The following is a 21,779-nucleotide window of genomic DNA, read 5'->3' on the forward strand; positions in this document are numbered from 1 at the left end:
GGGCTGCAGAGGGGGTTCCCGTGGAGTGGAACCCCTGGGACCCCTCCTCTGGCCGCTGCACCACAGCACGATGGCTCTTGGCTTCTGAAAGGGGGAAAAAAGCATTTGGAGGATGATCCTCCCAATCAGCCTTGGCTGCCGTTTAGCCAGGCCAGGAAGGAAAGCCCCCATCAATCCCCATGCTGATCTGCAGCTCAGCTTCCCCCAAGATCTATCCTGCTCCAAAAATGGACGCTTGCATCATCAGATGTGCCAGATGGGGTGGCAGGAGGGAGGGGACTGCTCCCACCTACCCACGTCCCAGAGGCAACGCTAACGATCCCCCTGTTCCCCCAGCATCCCGGGGGCCATGGACGCTACCAAGGATGACAGCAGGGCTGCTCACTTGTCAATGCTGGACTTGGTGTCCGCGATCTTGTTGAGGCTGGAGATCTTAAACCCAAAGGCGTTGCCCCTCTGGCCTTTGTTCATGTAGTTCCCGAAGGCCAGGACCACCTCCAGCAGCTGCTGGAGGCTGCTGCTCTGCAGCACCGCCTTGGAGCCGGCACGGATGGCTGAAAGCAGAGAGGTGCAGGATGTTACCCCCTGCCATGACAGCACACCGGACCCCTTTCCTTGCAGCAGCCCCCTTGGTGCCTCCACGGCCAAAGAGTGACCACCAGCTCCCTGCCTTCCCCTGCATCACTGCAACCTCCACGCGGACCGGGCTCGTGCTGGCATGGAGGGATGCTCTTCCTACAAACACTCCCCGTGCCGGCACAGAGCCCCTTTGCGACCTTAACAGGTCTGGTCACTTGCCTTCCACCTTGGGTTTGACTTCTGCAACTCTCTCTGCAAACTTCTTCTTGAAGTAGAGGGACTGCAGCCTTTGCTGATAATGGTTTATCCTGGAAAAAAAATGAGGTGCAGGTTGAGCTTTGCTTGCTCCAGGCAGAACTCAGTCGCTCTGCTGCTCACAGCTGTGCTTACAAAACACACTTGAGCCATGGTGCTTAAAAAATAACGACCGCATTTCGCCCTGAAACTGCTGGGATGGGAAAAAATGACAACTGAAGCTACAGCTGTCCTGAGGTGGTTCTAGGTGGGCTCTTAAGAACACGCTTAAGCCTATCCTTAACTAGCAGGTTCAGCAAGTGCTTTTTTACACCCTATTGCTATGAACAAACAGTTCATTTATGACTACTCCTTAGCAAAGATGCTGGGCTCCCAATGGCTTTGTGATGAGCTGTGGCTGGACACAGGCACACCAACTACCAGCACTAACAAAACTGGACCTTCAGATCCTCAAAATGATGGCCTGGGCTGGAAAGCCACCAACACAACCCAATCCAGTCCTTTCCTGGGCAAGTTAGGGACGGCTCTGCTCATGTCAGTTGTATTTAGGCTAAACAAGATCTCACTTGTACACAAATGGCAGTCTGATTTGAGTCATTTGGACCAAGGACCCATGGGAGATCCACTCACAGACGAGGCCATGGGCTATGCTGTCGTTGTACTAATCAGAGGTGACAAAGACATCACACTCGGTTACAGACCACAGGGCAAATTAAAAAGCCGTGCCGGAAATCAAGGCAAATATTTGCATCAGCACGTTGTGCTTTCCAAAAGATGAAGGCATGGGAGCAACACTTGGGCAAGAGATTGTGAAGAAGAAAGGTGACCTGCGATAGGAAAGCTAATTCTGAGCATCTTCCAGCCCCGAGGGCTTAGGTCTGAACTTCACAGCTCCATCCTGCCTGCCTTTGACACTCAGCAACTACACGGTGCATCGCCCCGGTGTTCATCGGCACATTTCTCAGGGAGGACAGGAGCGTTTCTATTTTTGATCTCCCACTACAACCTCAGATTGTAAAACTCACTGACTTTGCAAACAAGTGACTTGCTTGAAGTTCAGCTAAGAAATTCAAAGAGCTCAATACTCAGTTGGATTTAAATAAGGAGCTTCAAGATTTTAAACCAGCACCTCTAGAGGATGTGCATGCAAAAGATAAGGTTATTCATCCCTGAAGACTTCTAAGCCTTAAACGATTGCTACCAGGAGCAGGAAGAAATGACATTTCCTTTCCATCTCATATATTCTCAGGAGCCCCAGGGATGAGTCATTCCTGAGGTGAGGAGTGGGACTCATCTACACAGCAGGGCAAAATTTACATACATCAGTCCTGAGTATTCATTAGGATATGTTTGTGTGAAGGGCAAAGGAGCATCGTGTTATCATTCAAACAGCAATTCCCACCTGGGCCGCGATGCAGATGATGCAGTCTTTCGCAGAGTTGTGCCAGACTTTTCTCCCCCGAATGAGAGGGGAAATGTGTCGGGACTTGACCCGGGAAGCCAACACCTCTCTCCAGAGGATCCATCTCCCCATCCCTCCCCCTTGCTCCATCCAGCTGCTGCTTGTCTGGAATGCACAACCCTGATTTTAGGAGCACAGCATCACAAGCAATCCTTATAAGTGGGAGCACCTTGCTTGCCCTCTCCTCCGTTTGGCCCACTCATTTCTTGATGTGAAAAACAGTAAGCAGGGCTTATTTCCCAACCAGGGTCCATGAAACAGCCACCTCGTGACCAGCCTGTGCAGCCACTGGCCAAAACACGTGTCCCCTGGGCCACCAACCTGCTCATTTCAAAGAGGAACCGGTCAGCCTTGGCCATGCGGTCCAGCTCGTGCTTATGCTCTTCCAGCAGGTCAATGTCACCCTTTTCAGGAACAAACTTCAGGAGCTAAGCAAGGAAAAGCACACTGGTGGACATGAGGTCCATGCACAGTTTTTCAGGAGCAAAACGGTGATTTATTTGCTTGAATCTACTACCTTTTCAGCATGTACAGACGGTGACCCCAAGGCACCTGTGAAATAAGTGTTATTGCTGTCCCTGTGACCTTCCTCCCATTACTCCATCACATTAGTGCCTCTTGCTTCTGCCCTGCCATCACTCTGGTTTTACAACAGATGTACTACGACTGCTCCAAGGAGGTTTCAACATCAGCTCTGCCAGAGGAGATGTCAGGCACTCTCATTTGCTGCAACTCTACCTATTTGCAGATGGAAATTTTGTGCAACGAATCCTCCCACGTCTCTGCTGAAAGTGCAGTTACCAGCTCAGCTTTAAGGACAGGTGAATAATACGCTTCCAAAGGGATTCAGAGGGGGTGAAAAATGGGATTCCCTTTTTTAAGGACTGAAAAAATGCTGAACAAGCTTTCAAAAGTAACCCCCACCGAGCACGAACTTCAAGCCGCAGCCACAAAATGGGAAACTGGCCCAGCCTTGGGGTCCCAGGGCAGACCCGGGTACAGGCATGGCACGTGGAGGCCATGCTGCTCCCAGCGCCGATGCTATGACCGAGCTGCTTTCTTGCTGCTCCAGCACACTTGGGTGCTTTTCAACATGTGGTTAGTAAATAATCTGGGGCCCCGACACACTTCTTAAAGCCGCAGTTGCGTCCCGAGAACCTGGCACAGTGTGGTCTCAGCATGAGGCAACCATGGAGGAGCACAAGACACGTTGCCCACCTGCTCCAGCATGTCTTTCGGGAGGTCCTCCTGCTCGTCCATCGTTAAAATCGCTCGTTTGATCTCTTCATTCGAGAGTTTCAGCCTGGGAGGTGGAGGGGAAGGAGAGTTATTCCCAGCCCAGCAATCAGGCAAGGTTCAGGAGCATTTCCTTACACACCCATGCAACATGAACAGCTTAACTCCCAGCCAGCAGCATCATTACAAATTACACTATACAGCGTGTTATGAAGAAGGACGTGCGAGAAATGTGGTAGGACCATGCTCTGCTAAGGCACAGCACAGAGCAGCCCTGGCCCCACTGCGAACAGGGGCTCAAACCCCACCAGCCAGTTCCCTCTCCCCGCACTGCAGCTGCCACCCCCTATTTTATAGTATTTTATATAAGTATTGTAAGTAGTATATTACACATGTATTAAAAATATATAACTTTTATATGTAACTCTTGCCCACAGCAATGCTGCTCCTGCATCCCCGAGTGGGGGTCAAGCTCCCCGTCAGCAGCACGGCCCAGCCCGGGCTCAGGAGCGCGGCTCAGCACTGCTCCTGAACCCATTGCCACAACCCCTAAGGAAAATTTGGCCAATTTCTGCTGCTTTTCTTGGATTTGAACATTGCCTCCCCCACCTCTCCCAGCTGCCTCTGGTTGGAGTCTCCCTCTAGGAAGAAAGAGAAAGAAATCCAAAATCTAGGAAAATGGATGCTCAGCATCCCAGGAAACCCATCAGGTTTTTTTTTGGAGGGGTGGGGATTCAATGTGCTTCGAAGTGTAACAGGTTGGAAACAGGCCCCCCACTCCACCTTTTTCTTCCTCCACTTCACCTAACAGGAATTGAAGCTGTAGCCTCAAATTGGAGATTTCTAAAAGCACAGACCATCGTATCACAGCAAGCACCAACGGGCTGGTCTTCCCCCAGCAGCCTGCACCGAGCCGAGGCAATAGATAGATAGAAAGAATCCCTCAGCTCTTCCTGGGCTAGAGCAGCCGTTAATTACAGTTTAATATGTCTGTAGCACTCCCCGTGACCGCTCCCTGCAATGACTTTGATTGCAAAACCACACATATTTTTCTTCACGATTTTGTATTGCAGTTGATAATCTACATGCAAAAGAAGGAAAGCCCAGAAACTCCTGCAACTCTGTCTGCCAATACCCTGTCCCTTGCCCGGCTTGTAGCGATGGTTAAAGCCATTGCAATAGATACAGTTTAAAAAAAAAATCCCCTGTTCTTGCATGCAGGGAAAAGTCGCACAGTTGAAAGACCCGTTTGTGGGCTGTAAGGAAAGCCATTGCCCCAGTCTCGGTGATCAGTGCTGCCAAGGGATGCTGAAACGCTGGATGCGGCTCAAAGGAATGAGCTGAAACCAGAAACACACCCTACGGCGGGATGTGAGACCTTGTGTCAACGTGATCAGCAGATCAAAAAGAAGATTGGGAGCTGACTTGATCCTCCAAGTAATTAAACGAGGAGGGTATTTTTCATCCTGGCATCTCTTCAGGGAGCAGACCGGGACCATGGAGCTGGCTTTTGGAAGACGAAGCTAAAGCAGGAAGGGTGCTGGTCTCTAAGACCAGGGTAGCAAGGGCTTGGTTTAGCTTGAAATCTTCTGCTCAAGACTGGAAGTGAAGGATTAGCTTCACTGAGGTAGGTGGACCTTACAGACCTGGCTAGGAAATATTTGTTCCTTATGAGCCCATGTTTCTCATCCTGTACCTGGCCCTCTCTCACCTCCTGCTCGAGGGACCCCCCCAAAAGAGTGTTTGTTAAATGAGGAGCGAGTTAAAATCTCACCTCAGCCAGGGGAGGAAGCACAGAGGCTGCACTGAGCAGCGGCCAGGACAGCTGCCAGGGTCACCCCACAAGGAGCAAACCCAGGGTCTGTGGAAATTGTCCCCTCTGCTGCTTGCAGTGATGAGCAGCCACGTCCTGGGGACACCCTACCTGTCCCGTACAAGGGCAGCGGCCGGGATGGACACGACCCGAGGTGGGATTTGAAGCTGCAGGAGGACTCCTTTTACACCCAAGTAGCGACAGGAGAGCTCAGACCGCCAACAAATGTCACATCGGTCCCCAGGCCGGTGAAAAGCAGACACTGGCTGGGTTTGGACATTTGGGGGATGCCTGGGAAGCAAAAATGCTCCTGGGAGAAGGGGGCGGGCAGGCAGCTACCCCTCATCCAAAGCCAAAGTGAACACCTGAAGCGCACACTTTCCACCGTGATCGTCTCCAGGAGGGTGGTGAAAGATGAGGGTGACTTTTGTAAGCCCTGCTCATTAAAAGTAAAGTCAACAATAAAATATATTTAAAAAGAAAGAGGTTGAAAAAACTTTTCTCAGGAATCATCATAACCCAGTGCCAAGAACAAGAGCCTGCCCCGGCATCGGCAGAGAGCAAGCGCGGGGCGCCAGAAGAAAACAGCTTCTCAGACAATTTGATGGGAAAGGGGCCAGTGAAAGCTAGAAGCTTATCTATAACCACAATAATTATCATTGTTGGCAGCAGCTGTCGAACGCGAGCCGTCTGAGAGGAACGGGGTCACAGGACTTGCTGTCACAGGGATTTAAAGCCAGCGGCCCGCCAATGCGAAGTGACAGCTCGCCAGCCTGACAAGCGCGGGGCTATTTTGCGTGGCTTTTGTAGAATCCCACAGAGGACGTAATAAGTGTGAAGGGGAAAAACGAATTCCGCCGGGGAAAGGGACGCGCCCTCTTGAAAAGCCACATTCATTTGAGAAAAATGCTCCACGCTGCCTCGCCAGAGACAGGAATCAAACGAGCCGTTCACCGCCAGCACAAGCAGAAAGTAATGGAGCAAGGGCTTGATTTGCATCTTGCAGAACGCAGCGCTAAAAATACACACACGTACACAGGGAGCAAAAGCAAGGACATGGTGGGTTTATGGAGGAAGACCTGATAATGCACTGACATCGGCAAAGCATTCTCAAAAAAAAGGGAAGAAAAAAGCAAGTGTTAAAATATTCTTGTACTGTATTACAAGCTGGAGGAAAATCCAGTGATCTCACTGCGCAGTAATTTCTCCCAAAGCAAGGGAAACAGGCAAAAAAATAAATCTACAGAGAGAGATAAAGTATCTCGCTGGCCGTAATCTTTCCACACTGCAAGCCAGACAATGCCTGGTGAGCTTACAAATGTCTGGGCTAAATCAGGGGCCAAGCTTGCAGGTCCTTTCGCATGTGAAAGCGCTCGTCCCCGTGGTAGCCGCGTGAGCGAGGCAGGAGAGCAGCAGCCTGGCCACAGTGAGTCACCCTGCGAGACCAGTCCCTTTGCAACACTGGGACCAGGGACCCGCTGCTCTGCCCAGCTTAGGGATGGGCAGCGGGGGCGGGCAGAGATGAAAAGATTTGCCCAAAGTCACACGGAGTCTGCTGGAGATGCAGGGGCTGGACCTGAGCCCACCAGCAGGATGCTTGGGCTTCATCCTGACACTGCCCTTCCTTTTAGCCGCTTGGCATCAAGAGTAAATCGCCCAAAGGGGTTTTGGGGAGAGAAACCCAATTTGGGTCACTTGCAGAAATGGGGGAAGGAGCAGATTTGGCTGCTGCTGCAGTGCTAGAGAAATGCCCTGCCCGGCTGGCCCCTCTGCCCGCGCATTCCCGGGAGCACCATGGGATGAAACCCAAAGCACCTCCAAAGTAGTGGCTGGCACAAGCCACTGCGTCCCCAGAGCCACTTGTCCCCGCAGGGCCTGGATGCTGCGGGACGTGCCTGGGAAAAGCTGTATGAGAGTCCTGGGGACCACCTGCAGGGCAGGTCTGGTCCCGCTTCTCCCCTAGGAAAGGACCCAAAGGGGAGGGCAGACAGGCAGCGGCCTCTGTTGTGCCCTTTTTGTGGGATTAATTACTGGCGACTCGTTTCCAGCCATCGCTTTCTTGGAAGAGAAAGGTTTGCTGGTGAGATGAAATTAAGACCTTTACTCAGTAAGACGTGCTAGATGACTTTGAAGTTAAGTGCTTGGGTAGCTCCCCTTCCCACCGAAGGGGCTATTTGTGTGCTTACCTGTCAATTAGACACTTAAACCTCTGGCTGCATTACACCTAAACCCACTCTGACTGCACTCAGCCTAAGTACGCCGGGGAGCAGCCCAGCCAGTGACACAAATCCCATCGCTTTACTTGCTAATAGCTGGCTGCCACAGACATACTCATTTGCCTGCTGCTTTAAACTCCGCTTTCATCATCATCATCCTTTTTATTTGGACTGCTAGGAAGTACGAAAATCCCCAGAAGCAACCCAGAGCAGAGACAGCCATAAACACGGCTATTTTACCACCGAACGCTGCAGCACACGGCTCGCTGCACTCGTCGCTCCCGCTGCCCATGGGGCTGCGGATCACCTCCGGGAGAGCTTGAAGAAGCACCAGGGACTGTGAGTTACCCACCCAGAGGGGTTTTTTTTTGCAGACATCAGCCTCTGTATGCTTTCTAGGGAAGGAAACCAGCCAGGCTGCCCAGGCAAGGCACAAGCTCCGCTGACACACGGTCCAGGAAAACACAGAATTTGGGCGCTGCAGCTGTAAGCCCAACCCGTCAGTGATGCTGCTCCATCCCGGCCGGACCTGAGTGGCACAAAAGCTTGTGCTTCCAGGCAGCAGAGTGAATATTTCTGAATGGAGCTATATTTTACTGCTGTTGGATTATTTTTTTCTGGGTGAGTCAGAAATAAGTGGCATTTTCTGCAGCTGTTTGGTTTTTTTTTTTTTTTCAAGTAGCTACGCTGATGGTTGATCCTTTCAGACTACCACAGCCTGGCTTCTCCTTTCTCAGGAGTCAGTCTTATTGGCATAGTTTACCTTGCCAAAAAAGGCCCTTTTTATCATCTTGGCAGCAATCTGGGGATTGGATTAAGTTGCTGGTAGCAGTGCTGAGCCTGCCTGGCGAGGGGTGCGTGGGAGGCTGTCATCCCAGCAGGGCTGGGCAGCTGGAACAGGGGGACGTTCCCTTCCTGAAATCCAGATGTGGCACAGGACACCCACACGGGGAGGCCCTGGCTGCTCCCCACACCCTGCCGATACCCAGCGCTTTCCCCAGCCTAACAGAGACCCTCTTCAACCACCACCAACGAGCAAACAAAACCCAGGCTGAGGAAGATAAAAGGTGAAATCAAACCCCCTCCCATCCCCTATAAAGGCTCACTGGGTACCCCAACCCCTCTGGGGCTTTCCAGGGACACCGAATTGCCACGTACCCAGTTCATTGCATCCCCCCCCCCCCCGCCACGAACGGTGTAAGGCTATAGCTGGGTTCAGGTGTCCCTGGCTCTCCTCCCGTGCTGGCTCCTGTCATTAAACCCCCCAGGGACGAGCAGCACTCCCCAGCCCAGGGCAGGTTACCAAGCATCCCCCCCTCCCCGGAGGGCGAGGAGGCATTGACCGTACCTGGAGAGGAGGATATTGCAATTCTGAGCTCTCCGGCCATCTATGACCGAAAGCTCCTTGACTTTATGCCGGGAACTCAAGGTGTCATCGATAGCGTCTTCCTTCTACAAAAAAACAAGGGGGAAAAAAAAACAAACTGGAGAAAAGCCGTGGAGAAACAAAGACATTTAGTACTCTCAGCACATAGCAGCGTGATACACAGTGGGCCCCCATTAATCAGGAGTGTCACCACGGGTTACGGGTAAAACACATCGCCTGTAACTGAAACACAGTAAGTCGTTTCATAAACCAGAGCTGGCTTTGCAGCCACTAGTTAGAAATGTAAGTATTTTCTCAGACAGGGAAGATTTAAGAATCTACAAACACACAGGCGCTGCTGAATAAATAAAGCTGGGCTTTCTCAGCATACATATTTGTGATACTTCATTAAATCCTCGCATGAAATATTTCATTACGGGCTGCTGCACACACTCAGCATCGCTCTTGTTCTTCACCCCTGCTCTAAACATCTGCAGTTGCCCTTCACGCATCAGTCCTCCTGAGCAAGCTAACCAATGCAAGCTACCAGACTTGCAAATGCAACCCGCAGCATTTGCTGCTCTTTCAGGGAAATTCTCCCCAAATAAGGGATTTGAACGCAGGAATCAGTGTGGCATAAGCACCTACATCTCCTAAGCGGCTTAAATACGTTACCTTCAAATGAGTAACAATATACCAAATTGCGGTTGCGGGCGAATGGGCAGATCTACCTAACGGCAATCTTGCAGGGTTGCCCAAGGGGTTCATGTTGCCCCCGGTTTTAATTTACCATATCGCGTGTTTTAGTAAGGTTTATCAATTAAAAGCCAGCTATTCAATCCTTCTGGAAAGAACACAACCTGGCGCTGCAAGGTCCCACGCGCTACAGATCCGCACTAAACGTCTATGAGCGTAGGAGACCTGGCACGCAGCCACTGCATGGGTTGAGAGTGAGCACAGAAGTTCCCATTTTTTACTCCTTTTCTTGTTTGAATTAAAAAAAAAAAAGCTATGAGAAGCGGGAAGCTGCTGGGACAGGTGGTGTAGAGCGAAGGCAGTGGCAGGTGAAGGATGGTGAGCCCCAAGTCACCTACCACCAGCTGCCCCTCTCGTGTGCCTTGCCTGCTCTGACCGCGATGAAACAGAGAGCTTCAACCCACAGGTATGAGTTTATTTATTTCCATCTTTTGAAAAGCGAAAATGCTCAGGGGTAGGAGCTTCTCTGTGTTAAGCTGCATCTGAAAATTCAACTCCAGGACTCAGACGTTGGCTTCAACGTCCAGCCAGACAGCAGAGAGAGCAGCTTAGTACTTACCAGCCTCCCTGGCATCAACTTTCAAGTTGCTTCTCCTGGTGATCTTTGTACCATTCTGATTTAACCCCCACTTTGCCACACGTTAACCCCCCGCAGCACCGTGCACATCCCCGTCCCAGCCCCGCGCTTGCCCTGCCCTCATCGCTCGCAGGCACCGGGCTCCTGCGGATGCTCGCTTACCTGTCTGGAGTTACCGTTCACAAAGAAGTCCTACGGCCATAGCAGAAGCATGGAAAAAGGCAGTAAAAACACATGCAGTTCAGTGATCTCAGCGAAACCAAAAGGAATCGAAGCACAGTCAAGGGAAGGGTGCAACACGGGGAGCTCGGCAGCACGGGGAAGTACTCGGGGTCTGCCAGTGCCGAAATAGGGGGGACGCACATGAAAATGTGGTGAGGATTAAAGGATGCACAGAAGGGGAGGGCTGATGGGAAAGGGAGAGGTGGCTCTGTGAATAGATCAGGCCAAGGTCCTGGTGTGCAAGGAGGTGAGGAGAGGACATGGGATGAGGTGGGAGGATGCTGGCCACCGCTCTGCATGAGAGTCAGCAAGCGCTGGCCCAAAGGCACAGCACCACTCAGCCTGCCGTGCTGGGGAAGAAAATTGCTAGTTTTTGCGAATCTGAGAGACTGAAATGCCAACGTGACTGCCAGGAAAAACAGGGCTTTCAAGTGGAAATAACAAGAGGCTCATCCTGGAGCAAATCTGGCCGCAGCAAAACTTTACCATTTGCCATGGCAACACGTTTCCCCTTGATTTCTCCTCCGACAGGGACAACCCCCCTTCTCCAGGGCTTGGCAGCCTGGCCAAATGCCACCCCGACACCCTGCTGGTACCATGGTCCTCCGAAGACCTGGTTGTCCTGCCGGGCTCTCCCCACCAGACTGGAAGCAGGCGTGGCAAAGCTGGCACCACACATGCACACACATGCACCAGGGTTTTCCCTCCTCGTTCCTTGGGCTGCATCTTATTTTTTGTTGTGCTTGGCTCAAGAGACCATCCAGCAGCTCCGTGATGAGGAGGGAGGTTTCAAAGGTGCATAAATGGTTTGTTTTAATTTTTTTTTTAGTAAAAAGACAAGGCAAGCAGCGAGCAGAGGAGGTAGGTGGGTCCAAATGCAGCTGGTTTATAAGGGTGCTTCCCTCCAGCCCCTCCGTGCCAAGGCGGCCAACGGCCCACGTGCCTTGTTTGAGTTGATCATCTCCAACCACAGCCCATCACTGCTGCCTTTTTAAAGGAAACCTTTTTACGCAGGTTTTCCCCTGACTGGCTGCCGAGGCTGGATCAGCCCAGGACCCACACGTGGCTCTGGGCAAGAGGATGGGAAAGGGCTCTTAGATGACACTGAACACCCGGGGCTGGGGGACCGGCACCCACCGGGGCTGAGCTGTGCCGATCACAAGCCTCGTGGCTAAAAAACAACGCATCAGGCTTTCCTCGAGCCCACAGAAATGCTGCGGCCATGAAGGAGAACAAGACGTGACAGGAGGCAAAGAAACTTCAGCCAAGAAAAGGAGCGACTGACCCTTTCTTTGGCAGAGGGATGGGCACCCGTGGGGTGCAGCGTGGGCACCCCGGCACGGTGCTGTGCCGAGTGGTTCCCCGAGGCAGCGTCGCACCCATCTGTGTAGAAACATGTGTCGAAGAGCTGCCACGACCCTCCCCAGCAGCAGAGCTCTGGCAATGCCACCACCCTGGGGGCTTTGCAAGGCAAGGGGGACCTGCAGTCCCTGAATAAGGACACTCAAGCTGCCACTGGTGTACTCCAGGGAGGTTAGATGAAAAACTGTACAACTTAGATGGATGTGAGGGTGTTGCAAAGAATTAACTCGGTGGATCAGTCAAGGTTGTAAAGGATTGGTGTTTCATAAAGCAACCTCTTCCCAGCAGGCTCCTTCGTGGGACAGGCACAGAGCACACCCACAAGCAGCAATGGGTATCTTCTTATTTATTTAACTGGTCCTTAATTGGGAAGCCCTCCTTCCATCCCAATGCTCAGACCTGCCCCACGATGCTCAGACTTGCCCCACACTGCTGGAGAGGAGAAGGACGCGGTGGTCCTCCTGCAGTCTCCTGCTCCAGGAGAGGGAGGGCTCCCCATGCATTAAGGTAGAGAAAAGGCTCGTTACAAAAACCCTCCCTCTCTGCCTCAGGCCAGCCTCATCTCTGCCCCTTTCCCTCGCATGAACCGCGATTAGCCTCTGCTGCAGGATGGTGGGGTAAGAAGGAGTAGTTTTAAATCTGCTGTCACCGTCCCCACAAACGTTCCCCACTCCTGTTGCCCCTGGCCCCCGTGCAGGTCACTCTTGCTTGCACGCAGAAGCTGGAGGCTTTTCTTCTTTCATCCTTTTTTGGGAGACGAATTATTTCCCAGCTCTCTGCTAAGCCTCTGGTTCAACAACACGTATTTTTTCCACTTGGCCCTGGCTCTTTTACATCACTCACCGCTGTGGGACCTGCCAGGACTGCCCTGGCTGTGTCACTGCCACTTATCAGCATCACTCCCAGCCTATTCCTCAAAACAGGCTCTCAAAACATCTCTGACGGAGGCGCAGACCCCTGCGTAGCACATCTAAGCCCCGATGGCCCTAGACTTGCTTTTCTCCAGCACCACGTGCACGTCCTTAAGCAGCTGCCCCCAGTCCTGCTGGGTCCTCATGCCACAGCCTGAAACGCCCAGCTCCTGCAGGTTTTTCTGTTATATCTCGCAGGATTGGTAAACACTGGTATCACACACAGCTGCGGGGCCGAGCCTTCCGCTGGGGATGGGGACATCTGCAGAGCTTTGGCAGGGAGGATAGGGAGGATACGGGCTCTCCTGACAGCATGGGGCAGGGACGCTCCCAGGCTGAGCCCCAGGAAGCCCAGAGGGCTCCTGTCCTCCCCGCATGGAAAGGGCCTTTCCCGAGAGCTGCAGAGCTCACTTTATAGCCTGTGTTTACATCCCAGCCTGTGACATGGGAAAAGCATTTAAAGAGATGCTTAAAATTAAGTACATCATTAAGTCTCGGGTCTGTGCACTACTTGGGGATTCCCAGGCACTATGGCAATAAAAATAGACAAGTCCCATCAACATCAGCCCTGCAACAGCTATTCGTGGGGGGTCTGAGAGCTCTCTGCACCACGCACACTTCTGCATGCTGCCACCAAACCCTGCTGGGGTGCCAGCCACAGCGATGTACCACCCGGCCATGCGATTTCAGAGCGCCGGTTTGCTTGGGGCAGGGGCAGGCAGGCAGCCCCCAATGTCCCACACCGTGTCTGAGGTCAAGCGAGAGGTGCGATCACCAAGGAAGTGATTTTTGGCTAAGGGCTCAAGATGGGGAGCAGGGAACGGAAATCCCTGCTCCTCCACTGCTTGCTCAGAACAGAAACCAACTTTTGCTAGAGCTCAAAACCGCTGCAAATTATTAAGGCATTAGTTCATCCTCCTTCCCTGCAGAGACAGGCCATTCGCATGGAGCTCCCCCAGCCCCACACTGTACGTGGAGTGCCCCGTGGTGCATGTGTTATCTCAAGGAGTGCGTCTAACCACGCGTGCTGGTGCGTGCACGGCAGCTGCCTGCAGAGCCGTGCTGCCAGCAACGCTGGGGCACGCAGCCAGGCACCCTCTCCCCATGCTGGGACTGCAAGTGGGGGCACCCTGGGGACTTGCAGGTGAGTAATCACATGCCCTCAGGTCCAGGGGCATGTGTCCCATCACTCGACTCACACAAAACAGTGCTTCCGTGAAGCCTGGGTGAGCCACAAGGAGCTTGTGCATCATGGTCCCAAGGGTGGTCCAGCCCCAGCAGCATCTCGCGGGTGAGATTTCACCTCCTCTTTCCCAGTCTCCCTTCCAGACACTCTCGCAGCATCTTCTGCCAGTCCCACCCCAGTTCCTGGCTCTCACATTCAGCTCCCTTTTTGTTCTCATCCCATCTAGGGTGAAAGCCCCTGTCACAGCTCTCCTTGCAGCATCTCCCCCTTCTTGCTGGCCCTGAACCTAACCAGCCGCTTCACCGAGCAGGACCTCAGCCAAGCCAAATTATTTTTAAATTCCTGCCTGGCAATAATCCGCAGCACACCAGGTGATTCACGGACTCGGGCAGGCATGCCAGAGGGCAAACCGTCCTGCTGACACACCAGGTTTCTATTCTTGCTTCCCTTCCCTTTCCATCTCATCTTCAGATGTGCCCTTCGGTAGGCATGAGTCAAGCTCCAAAAACACCAGGGGAAAGAGCCAGCACCGTGGTCACCTATTCCAGAAACACACTGGGGAGCACATACCTCTGGTGAGTTACTCTTGATATTTGCCCTGCTCTAATCCGCCCCGATATTTCCCTCAATTAGCCTCTGGAAGAGATTAAACTCTCACGTTGCCTAAGGAGCTTATGTGTCGGGTCCACTCCTTCCCAGCACCGCCTCTCCGCCTGAGCCTGGCGAGAGCGGGACAAGCTGTTCTCTCCTCCCAGCAATGCATCCAGACATTCAGCAGGTGAACACGACTTTTTCAGCCTCTCTCCTTGCTTTTTCTCCTGCCTTCTTGAAATCTCATTGCTTTTGCCCATCGTGGTCTTGCCTGGGGTAAAATAAGTGTCTAATTTTCTTTGTGTGCTTTGATGCCTTCCAAACTGGGGCCATATTGCTTGAGCAGGAGATTAAAAAGCAGAGACTTTTGCCTGCAGTGTCATTATTTTGGTTTGGGATTTGCTTTTTTGTTCAAAGCTCACATTTTGCTCTGGGCTCACTACAAAAATAAAAGAAGAGATCCACCCATGGTAGATGTGGGCAAAACTTAGTCCTTCTTGGCCAGAGAGGGATAGACATTTTCCACCCAATACGGAGACACGAAGCAGTTGCTGTTAAGAGCGATCCAAAAATATTACCCAACCGTGGCCACATCTGGGGGCTATTTTCATACATTTCCTCGCTCTTTTTTTGGGGGGGTTTTTTGATGATCCATCTTCATGACACACGTGGTCAGGTGCGTGGGCAGGGGCGAAATCAGGCACACTGAGCCGTGAGAGGCCACTTCAACGCAAAGGCACCGGCATGTGGATGAGAGGATAAAGCAGATCGAGTCAATCTGCCAAACACGGCACTGGTATGAAATAATGACGGGAGACATGTTTTGAGACCACAAGTGAAACCGTGCGATCTCGGAACAGCGGCCCCTTGCCCAGATGCCCACACATGCCCCGGGCCAGCCATTACCTGCTGTCTTTGGTAGGCGGAGAATGTCCTTTCCAGGTCTTCGAGGTCCAGGATTTTGAACACTTTTGCGTCATCTATGTCGGTCCACACAGTGCCTGCCAGCTTGTTCTGCAAGATAGTGGGAGCGTTGCAAGTTGGAGGTCCCCTGCCCACCTGCCCTTACATCACCGGGTGGCCATCCGGCACCTCCGGTTTTACTGCCCGAATTATTGCCTGGCTTACCTCTGGCAGCTTGGACCAGTTGAAGGACTTGAGGGCGTTTGTTGGCTGTGGGATGCTCTTCTTCTTGAGGGCCAAGCCCAGAGGTGCTCCGGGGGGAGGCATCACCCCATCCAGGGGTGGGGGGCCAGGAGGGGGTGGGGGACCACCTGGAGGGGGTGGTGGTGGGGGAGGTGGTGGGGGACATCCCCCTGGGGGTGGCGGTGGTGGTGGAGGGGGAAGAAGGGACCCGGGAGCTGGAGAAGGTAAAGGGCCACCAGGAGCTCCTGGTGGCAAGGGAGGTCCTCCGGGGCCAGCAGCACAGATCGCCCTCTGGGAGAGAAAGAGGAGGGGGGACTGGTCATACGGAGCCGGGGGACGCCACCCAAAAAATGCCCCCATGCTGATTTTTAATTTTTTTTGCCAAAATTTAACCAGCATAGGAAGCACCCAAAGGCTTCGGCACTCTCGACTGAGGTCCGATGCAGCTGGAGAGGCGAAATCACCCCGTCACCAGGGATGGACGTCGTGCTGGCCCTCCCACCAAGCACCTTTTTCAGCCCCCTGTGCAGCTCAGCCTCCAGAATTCACCCCATGGTGTTTGCAGGGGGGTCGGGACTGGGCCACAATGGGGAGAAGGTTCGGGGCCTCACCCTGCTCATCTCGTGGAGTTGCGCCGTGAGATCCGCCACCTGCTGCTTGACCTGCTTGTGCTCGCTGGACTCCTTCTCCAGCTTCTCCTTCATCTTGTTCAGCGTCTGCATCATTTCTTCCTTCTCCTGGGCCTTGGCATCGCACTCTCGCTCCTTCTTCTCCAGCTTCTGCTGAAGCTCGGTGTGCTCTGAAACAGCCCCGTGAGACCACTTCTGAGGTGACAAACACTCCCTTTTGGCAAACGGCAGCAGGCAGGGGACTAACCCCCCTGCTGCCCTGCGGAGAAGCTGCGCAGTTAAGAAAAGGGAGCGTGTTCTGTGCCTTAATACCCCGGCCAGGGCTTCCCCATGAAAAAACGAGTATCTGCTTTGCCCATTTCCCTTGTAAGCCCCATAGCGTGATAATATCTCAGCCACTCAATAAAGCCTGCAGAGTCCATCCAGCTAAATATATGTATATGTTATCTGTTTAGCTTACTGTACGCACTAAGGTTAAAGTTAATGCTGTATATCTCTCCATCACTCACCTTTTCGCATTTTTTCTGCTTGCTCTTTCCACTGTTTCACTTCATTTTCATTGACTAACCTAAAAGGAAAAGACGTGTAGCCCGTGAGACAATCCTACCGCAGTAAACAAGTGGCCATCACCTGCAAGAAACACGATTGAGCAAGCCTGGGCAGCGGGATTTAAGGTTCCCAAACTGGTATTTCTAACCCTTCTGCTCTGCCTCTCCCCAGCAGGGTTTTGCAGGCTGGGATGCCGTGCTGTCTCAACAGCTCCAGGGATGCTGCCTTGTCCAACCGAGGAGCAGAAACATGACCGGGTGACAGTAAGTGATGAATAAGGAACAGTGACGGCAGCAGTCAGGGGAAATAGCTCACTGAGGACACAGAGGCTGAGCTTAATTCACCTGCACATTGTGCTTAAGAGGTCAAAGCGATGCCAGCCCGGCAGGGATAAGCCCCAGCCTTGGCCCTCTCGCCTGCCGGAGCGGGAGGCAGCAAAGCCACGCAGCCCGCGTCGGTGCTGCTCAGCAGCCAGCCCCGGGAAAGACGGGCGAGCACTTACATCCGGACGACGTTTTTAATATTGAAGTTTTCCAGGGGAGTGGCGTCGGGGTCCTGCCCTTTGTCACTCTGGATGACGATCTGCTGCACGATCCTGTCGAGCAGCAGCCAATACTGGACAGTGTTGCCGCTTCTTTTATCTGGAGGGGAAGAAGGGGAGAGGCTGAGGGGAGCAGCAGGGAGGCCGCTGCCGCCCCCGGGGAGGGGATGTGGGCTGCCAAGCCCCCGGCAGCCGCGGGTTTCCTCGCCTCCGCCAGGACTCACAAGGCATTTGGAGACAGTGGTGCAGGATAGACATAAAGTGCGGGTACGCCTCAGTGTGCGTCAGCCTCTTCCTCGTCAGCTCGAACATCTGAGTCGCACTTTTGGTGTCGATGTGGACCTGCGGACAGGAGCGAAGCGAGGTCAGGCCATCGGACCGGCGACGGCACCGCCTGTTTCCGAGTTTCAACTCTAAACCCCACAAGCCATGCCCACCCCACGCCTGATGGACAGACAAGCCCCACTGCCCTGCAAGGGGCAAAGAGTTCTGGTCGGCAGCCAGGGATGAAGCAGGCTGTAGGATGGAGGCCGCAACAGAGCAGGGCAGCAGGAGACAGATTTCCAACCTCCAAATTTTATCCAAAAGACTGCACTTCATCCCAGGCCACGTAAGTGCTTTTAAAAGGAACTGTGACATGGAGTGCCGGCATCTGTGCATCAGCAACATTCGAACTCACCAGCTCAAATCTTTTGGCAAATTCCAGTTCGTCTTCATTTCTAAGCATTTCGAAAAAATCTAAGTGCCTGAGGAAAGAAAGGGGAGAAAAAAGGGCTGTTAACAGTAGGTATGAATGTGACAATTAATAAATTGCAGGCAGCCAGTCTGGCAGAGCTTCCGGAGCAGCCCAGTAGCCGGCAGCAGCCCAGAGACAAGTGGGACTTGAAACATCAACTGGATCTTCAGTCTTGAGCTCCCAGTCTGAGCTCCCAGCCTTTCCAAGGAGCCTTTTGGGACAAGAAGAGGAGGAGGGCTGGCAGCATACCCCAGGCCCACAATGGCACATCCTTCCCGGCTCAACCCTACGTTAGAGCGCAGCGAAATGGCACCGGGGTTTTTCCTCTCCTCTCTGGCGACAGTGAAGAATTTCAAGAGGGGCCAGATCGACAGTCTACACCCACATGCTCTCCCCAAAGGCCAAGTCCAGAAACCAGGGCGCAAGGGCGCAAGGCAAGGGCAAAAACAACCGTCGGGCTGTGGGTTACTACTCACCGGTCGAGGGTTGAATTTTCATGCTCTCGCAGTTTGTCAATGACTGGCTGGATCCCAAGCATGAGAAATTCGTATCTCAGGTGGAGTCTGAAATCCAGGCTTTCCTGCAGGGGACAGTTGTGGGGTCAACACAGCAAGGTGCACGTCCTCAGAAACCTTATTGAAATAAAAACACCCAAACCCACCAAAACACCTCCCTCTCCAAGAGCCCCGGCACTCACCACGCCTGCCCCCTGGCTCAGGACTGCGTTGATGAAGGACATGATGGCTGTCTTGAGGCTCACTTCATCCCGATACCGCCCTGTGCTCTTGTCCAAGTCATTGATCAGCGTCTGCCAAACACGCGACATCAGTTAAACGCCCAGCGACAGCCCCAGTGCTGCACAAACGGCCAGGGGACGCATGCAGGAACAACTCCTCGTGGTGCTCCAAAACCCCCCGTAGCAACTCGCTGGTGATGGACATCAGCTGCTGCCTGCTGTAATGCAGCCCACCCCAGCACTCGTTTCGGCTAACATCAGCCCATCCAGATGTGCCACAGCCTTGCAGAGCTGCAATCCCAGCGACCCTGCACAAGCAAGCATGGGTTTTTTTGTGCGGGGTGCTGCCTTAAATAACTGGTTCCTCACTCTTTGCTCAGCTGCAGACCTCATCAGACATGGTTCTGGAGTAATTCCCAGAGTATCTAAGTTGCAAACGGTCATAATAAATCATTTGGCAAGTGGCATTTAGATATCCAGGAGGAGGAAGGGACAAGAACGCTGAATTTCAGGAGCCGAGGGGCGAATCGAGACCCACCTACCTGAAAACGAGTCCGTTCGCTGGCGTATTTCTGGTAGTGCAGCATCGCCTCCAGTACCTTTTTGTGGCCCCCGGGAACCAGGCACACAGCGCCCATGATTTCCAGCACTGCCACCTTCGTCTTAATATTCTCCGTGCTCAGACTCTGAGCAATTACGTTAATACTCTCCGAATGGGCCAGGACGTGAGCCCGGCCCAGGGAGTTGTTCATTAGTGCTTTTATACATCCAATGAGCGAGGTATGTATTCGAGACTCTGCCGTCTCATAGTCCATGCTTTTGAGAAAGTTCAGAATACACGACAAGCCATCCAGGTCGATGAACCGGGTTACAAACCTGCCAGAAAGAGCCTTTTTAGCTTTAAAACCAAACGCCGAAGGACCCTTTTAACCTCAAATAGGCCTGACTTGCCTGTTATTGTAAACCCAGAACCTTCTTATCTATTTTTTCCTGGACTTTGGATAGCAGAAAGCCTGCAGGCTTAGAGCACAGGGACGAGGTTGCGAAAATCTTAGTAATTTAATCAGTGCCCGGTAGCGCAGGCAACCAGGCATCATCTGCACAAGGCTGTACAGAGCTAGGCCATTTGGAAGAGGATCAGCTAACCCAGCCGTCAGCACGAGCCCCAGGGTGGAGGTTAGGAATTTGCAGCCACGCTGCTGCAAAACCTTCCCAGTCCCCAACCCGAGTCTTAAATCCCACTCACTTGGCACCAGTTTTGCACAGGACTGGAAGAAGCTCCCAAGCCCTGGAGTCGCCTCCTCGTCAGCCGCAGACACCCCAACGTCAGCCGAGCCCACGTCCATGACGCCTGTCAGACTTTCTGCCTCCTGCTACCTCTCCTGCCTCACCGTTCTGTGATTCTGTGATCCACATCCTCCTCCTCCCTTAGGCACCTCTCACCAATTTTAAGGGATTTCTGATTTTTATGATGACTTATAACGCCGCTAAATAGAAAGCAGACAGCAAACGCACGGTAGTGCCCCAGGCGGATTCACTAGAGCAGGCAGACATAACACTGCACGCTGCTCAGGCGTTTTAGGACCTCCCTGCCCGATGCCATCCAGGCTGGGTGTATTCTGGTTTGGCAAAAGGCACGGGCTCGGAAAGCAAACGAGCCAAGAACATCCCAGCACTGGGATGATTTTAATTCGAAACAAGCCATGCTGATGCGCAGCAACAAAAGCGGTAATTGCAGGCTCGGGGAAAACTGATTTCTCTGCTTCAAAGCCTGCTCTTCTTCCAGCCAAAGTCAAGAGGAAATTTGGTGTTCACTGCCCTGGGAGCAAAAGCAGGTCCGACAGGTGAAATTTCCTATAGAGCCTGCTGGATCATTCTGACTTGCAGTGAGACAGACTCACAAACCACTTTTAAGGACTTTGCAAAGTTTCACGGCTGGGTACCAGCCCTGCTCCCGGGGTGCTGCAGGGAGCCAGCACCCAAGAGGCCCAGGTTTCACAGAAATTGGGTGCTCACCCTCGACCCTGGGAATTTCTTACCAAGTACCATCACCAGAACCATTGCAAAAGAGAAATGGAAGAGGGGAATGTATTTGCAAGCAATAGCAAATTTGTTTCTTCCATAACCAAACCAGGTCATGCATTTCTTAATGAAACATTTTCCCACCAGAAAACGTTGACCTGAGGCATCTTAAAGGTTTTGCAGATGTGTGCATGCAGGCTCCAGAGAAACTGAATTTAGGAAAAACTACAGACATTCAGAAAGAGTCCCACCCTTTCTTTATCCTCCCCATCAAAACCTCCTAGTAACATTTTTTTTTTTTGCATTTCATAAAAGGCTGAAGATTCATGTGCTTTTATTCCTTTAAAAAGTGCAAGAGGAGTTGAAACAAAGGGCCTGGTTGACCAACAAAAATTGGATTTTTTTTTTTTTAAATTCAATCTGGAAGGAATTTTTACATTCTGTTCCAATAAGAACAAAAGCAAATTTGAAAAAAAAAAAAAAAAAAGAAGTCGCCTGATTTGCCTGAACAGATGTGAAGGTCTTAGTGGCTCTCGGCCACTAAAAGGACCGAGGAAAAGGAACAAAATGACAAGAGGTGAATCAAAAAAAGCAAGTGGCGTTTCAGGGTCCTTGCCTCCCTCATCCTGGGCAGGCCCCATTTATATTTCTATTTAACCCCCCCTCTGCCAGAGGACATGAATCAAGAGCCATGACGGCAGTAATAAAGCCAGGAAATGGAAGGGAATTGCCTCATTGGTTTCGTCCGCAGTGCAGTCTTCAAACTTTCGATTGTTTTATTTCTCTCCTCCTCGTCTTCTTTTTCCAAAGCGATCAGCGATTTTCTCTGCAAAAGGAGAAAGGCAGATGTGAGAGGGGAGGTTTCCCTGCAAAGCTTGTGCCCGAAGA

At 52.4% G+C, this 21,779-nt stretch overlaps 1 protein-coding gene across 1 annotated transcript in view; it reads right to left on the minus strand.

Moving 5' to 3' along the window:
* DAAM1 (dishevelled associated activator of morphogenesis 1) overlaps positions 1 to 21,779 on the minus strand; it is a 98,017-nt gene that overhangs the window by 9,600 nt on the left and 66,638 nt on the right. The window contains exons 6-21 of the mRNA XM_075503822.1: positions 21,623 to 21,717; positions 19,412 to 19,745; positions 18,831 to 18,941; positions 18,610 to 18,713; positions 18,077 to 18,143; positions 17,622 to 17,739; positions 17,359 to 17,497; positions 16,817 to 16,875; positions 16,290 to 16,477; positions 15,661 to 15,969; positions 15,439 to 15,546; positions 8,910 to 9,013; positions 3,515 to 3,599; positions 2,618 to 2,724; positions 799 to 887; positions 386 to 554 (exon numbers count right to left, since the gene is read on the minus strand). Of these exons, the coding sequence (XP_075359937.1) occupies positions 386 to 554; positions 799 to 887; positions 2,618 to 2,724; positions 3,515 to 3,599; positions 8,910 to 9,013; positions 15,439 to 15,546; positions 15,661 to 15,969; positions 16,290 to 16,477; positions 16,817 to 16,875; positions 17,359 to 17,497; positions 17,622 to 17,739; positions 18,077 to 18,143; positions 18,610 to 18,713; positions 18,831 to 18,941; positions 19,412 to 19,745; positions 21,623 to 21,717 (2,186 nt within the window). The remainder of the gene's footprint in view (positions 1 to 385; positions 555 to 798; positions 888 to 2,617; positions 2,725 to 3,514; positions 3,600 to 8,909; positions 9,014 to 15,438; positions 15,547 to 15,660; positions 15,970 to 16,289; positions 16,478 to 16,816; positions 16,876 to 17,358; positions 17,498 to 17,621; positions 17,740 to 18,076; positions 18,144 to 18,609; positions 18,714 to 18,830; positions 18,942 to 19,411; positions 19,746 to 21,622; positions 21,718 to 21,779) is intronic.

Source organism: Mycteria americana, chromosome 5, assembly GCF_035582795.1.
Source record: "Mycteria americana isolate JAX WOST 10 ecotype Jacksonville Zoo and Gardens chromosome 5, USCA_MyAme_1.0, whole genome shotgun sequence".
NCBI classification, from domain to species: domain Eukaryota; kingdom Metazoa; phylum Chordata; class Aves; order Ciconiiformes; family Ciconiidae; genus Mycteria; species Mycteria americana.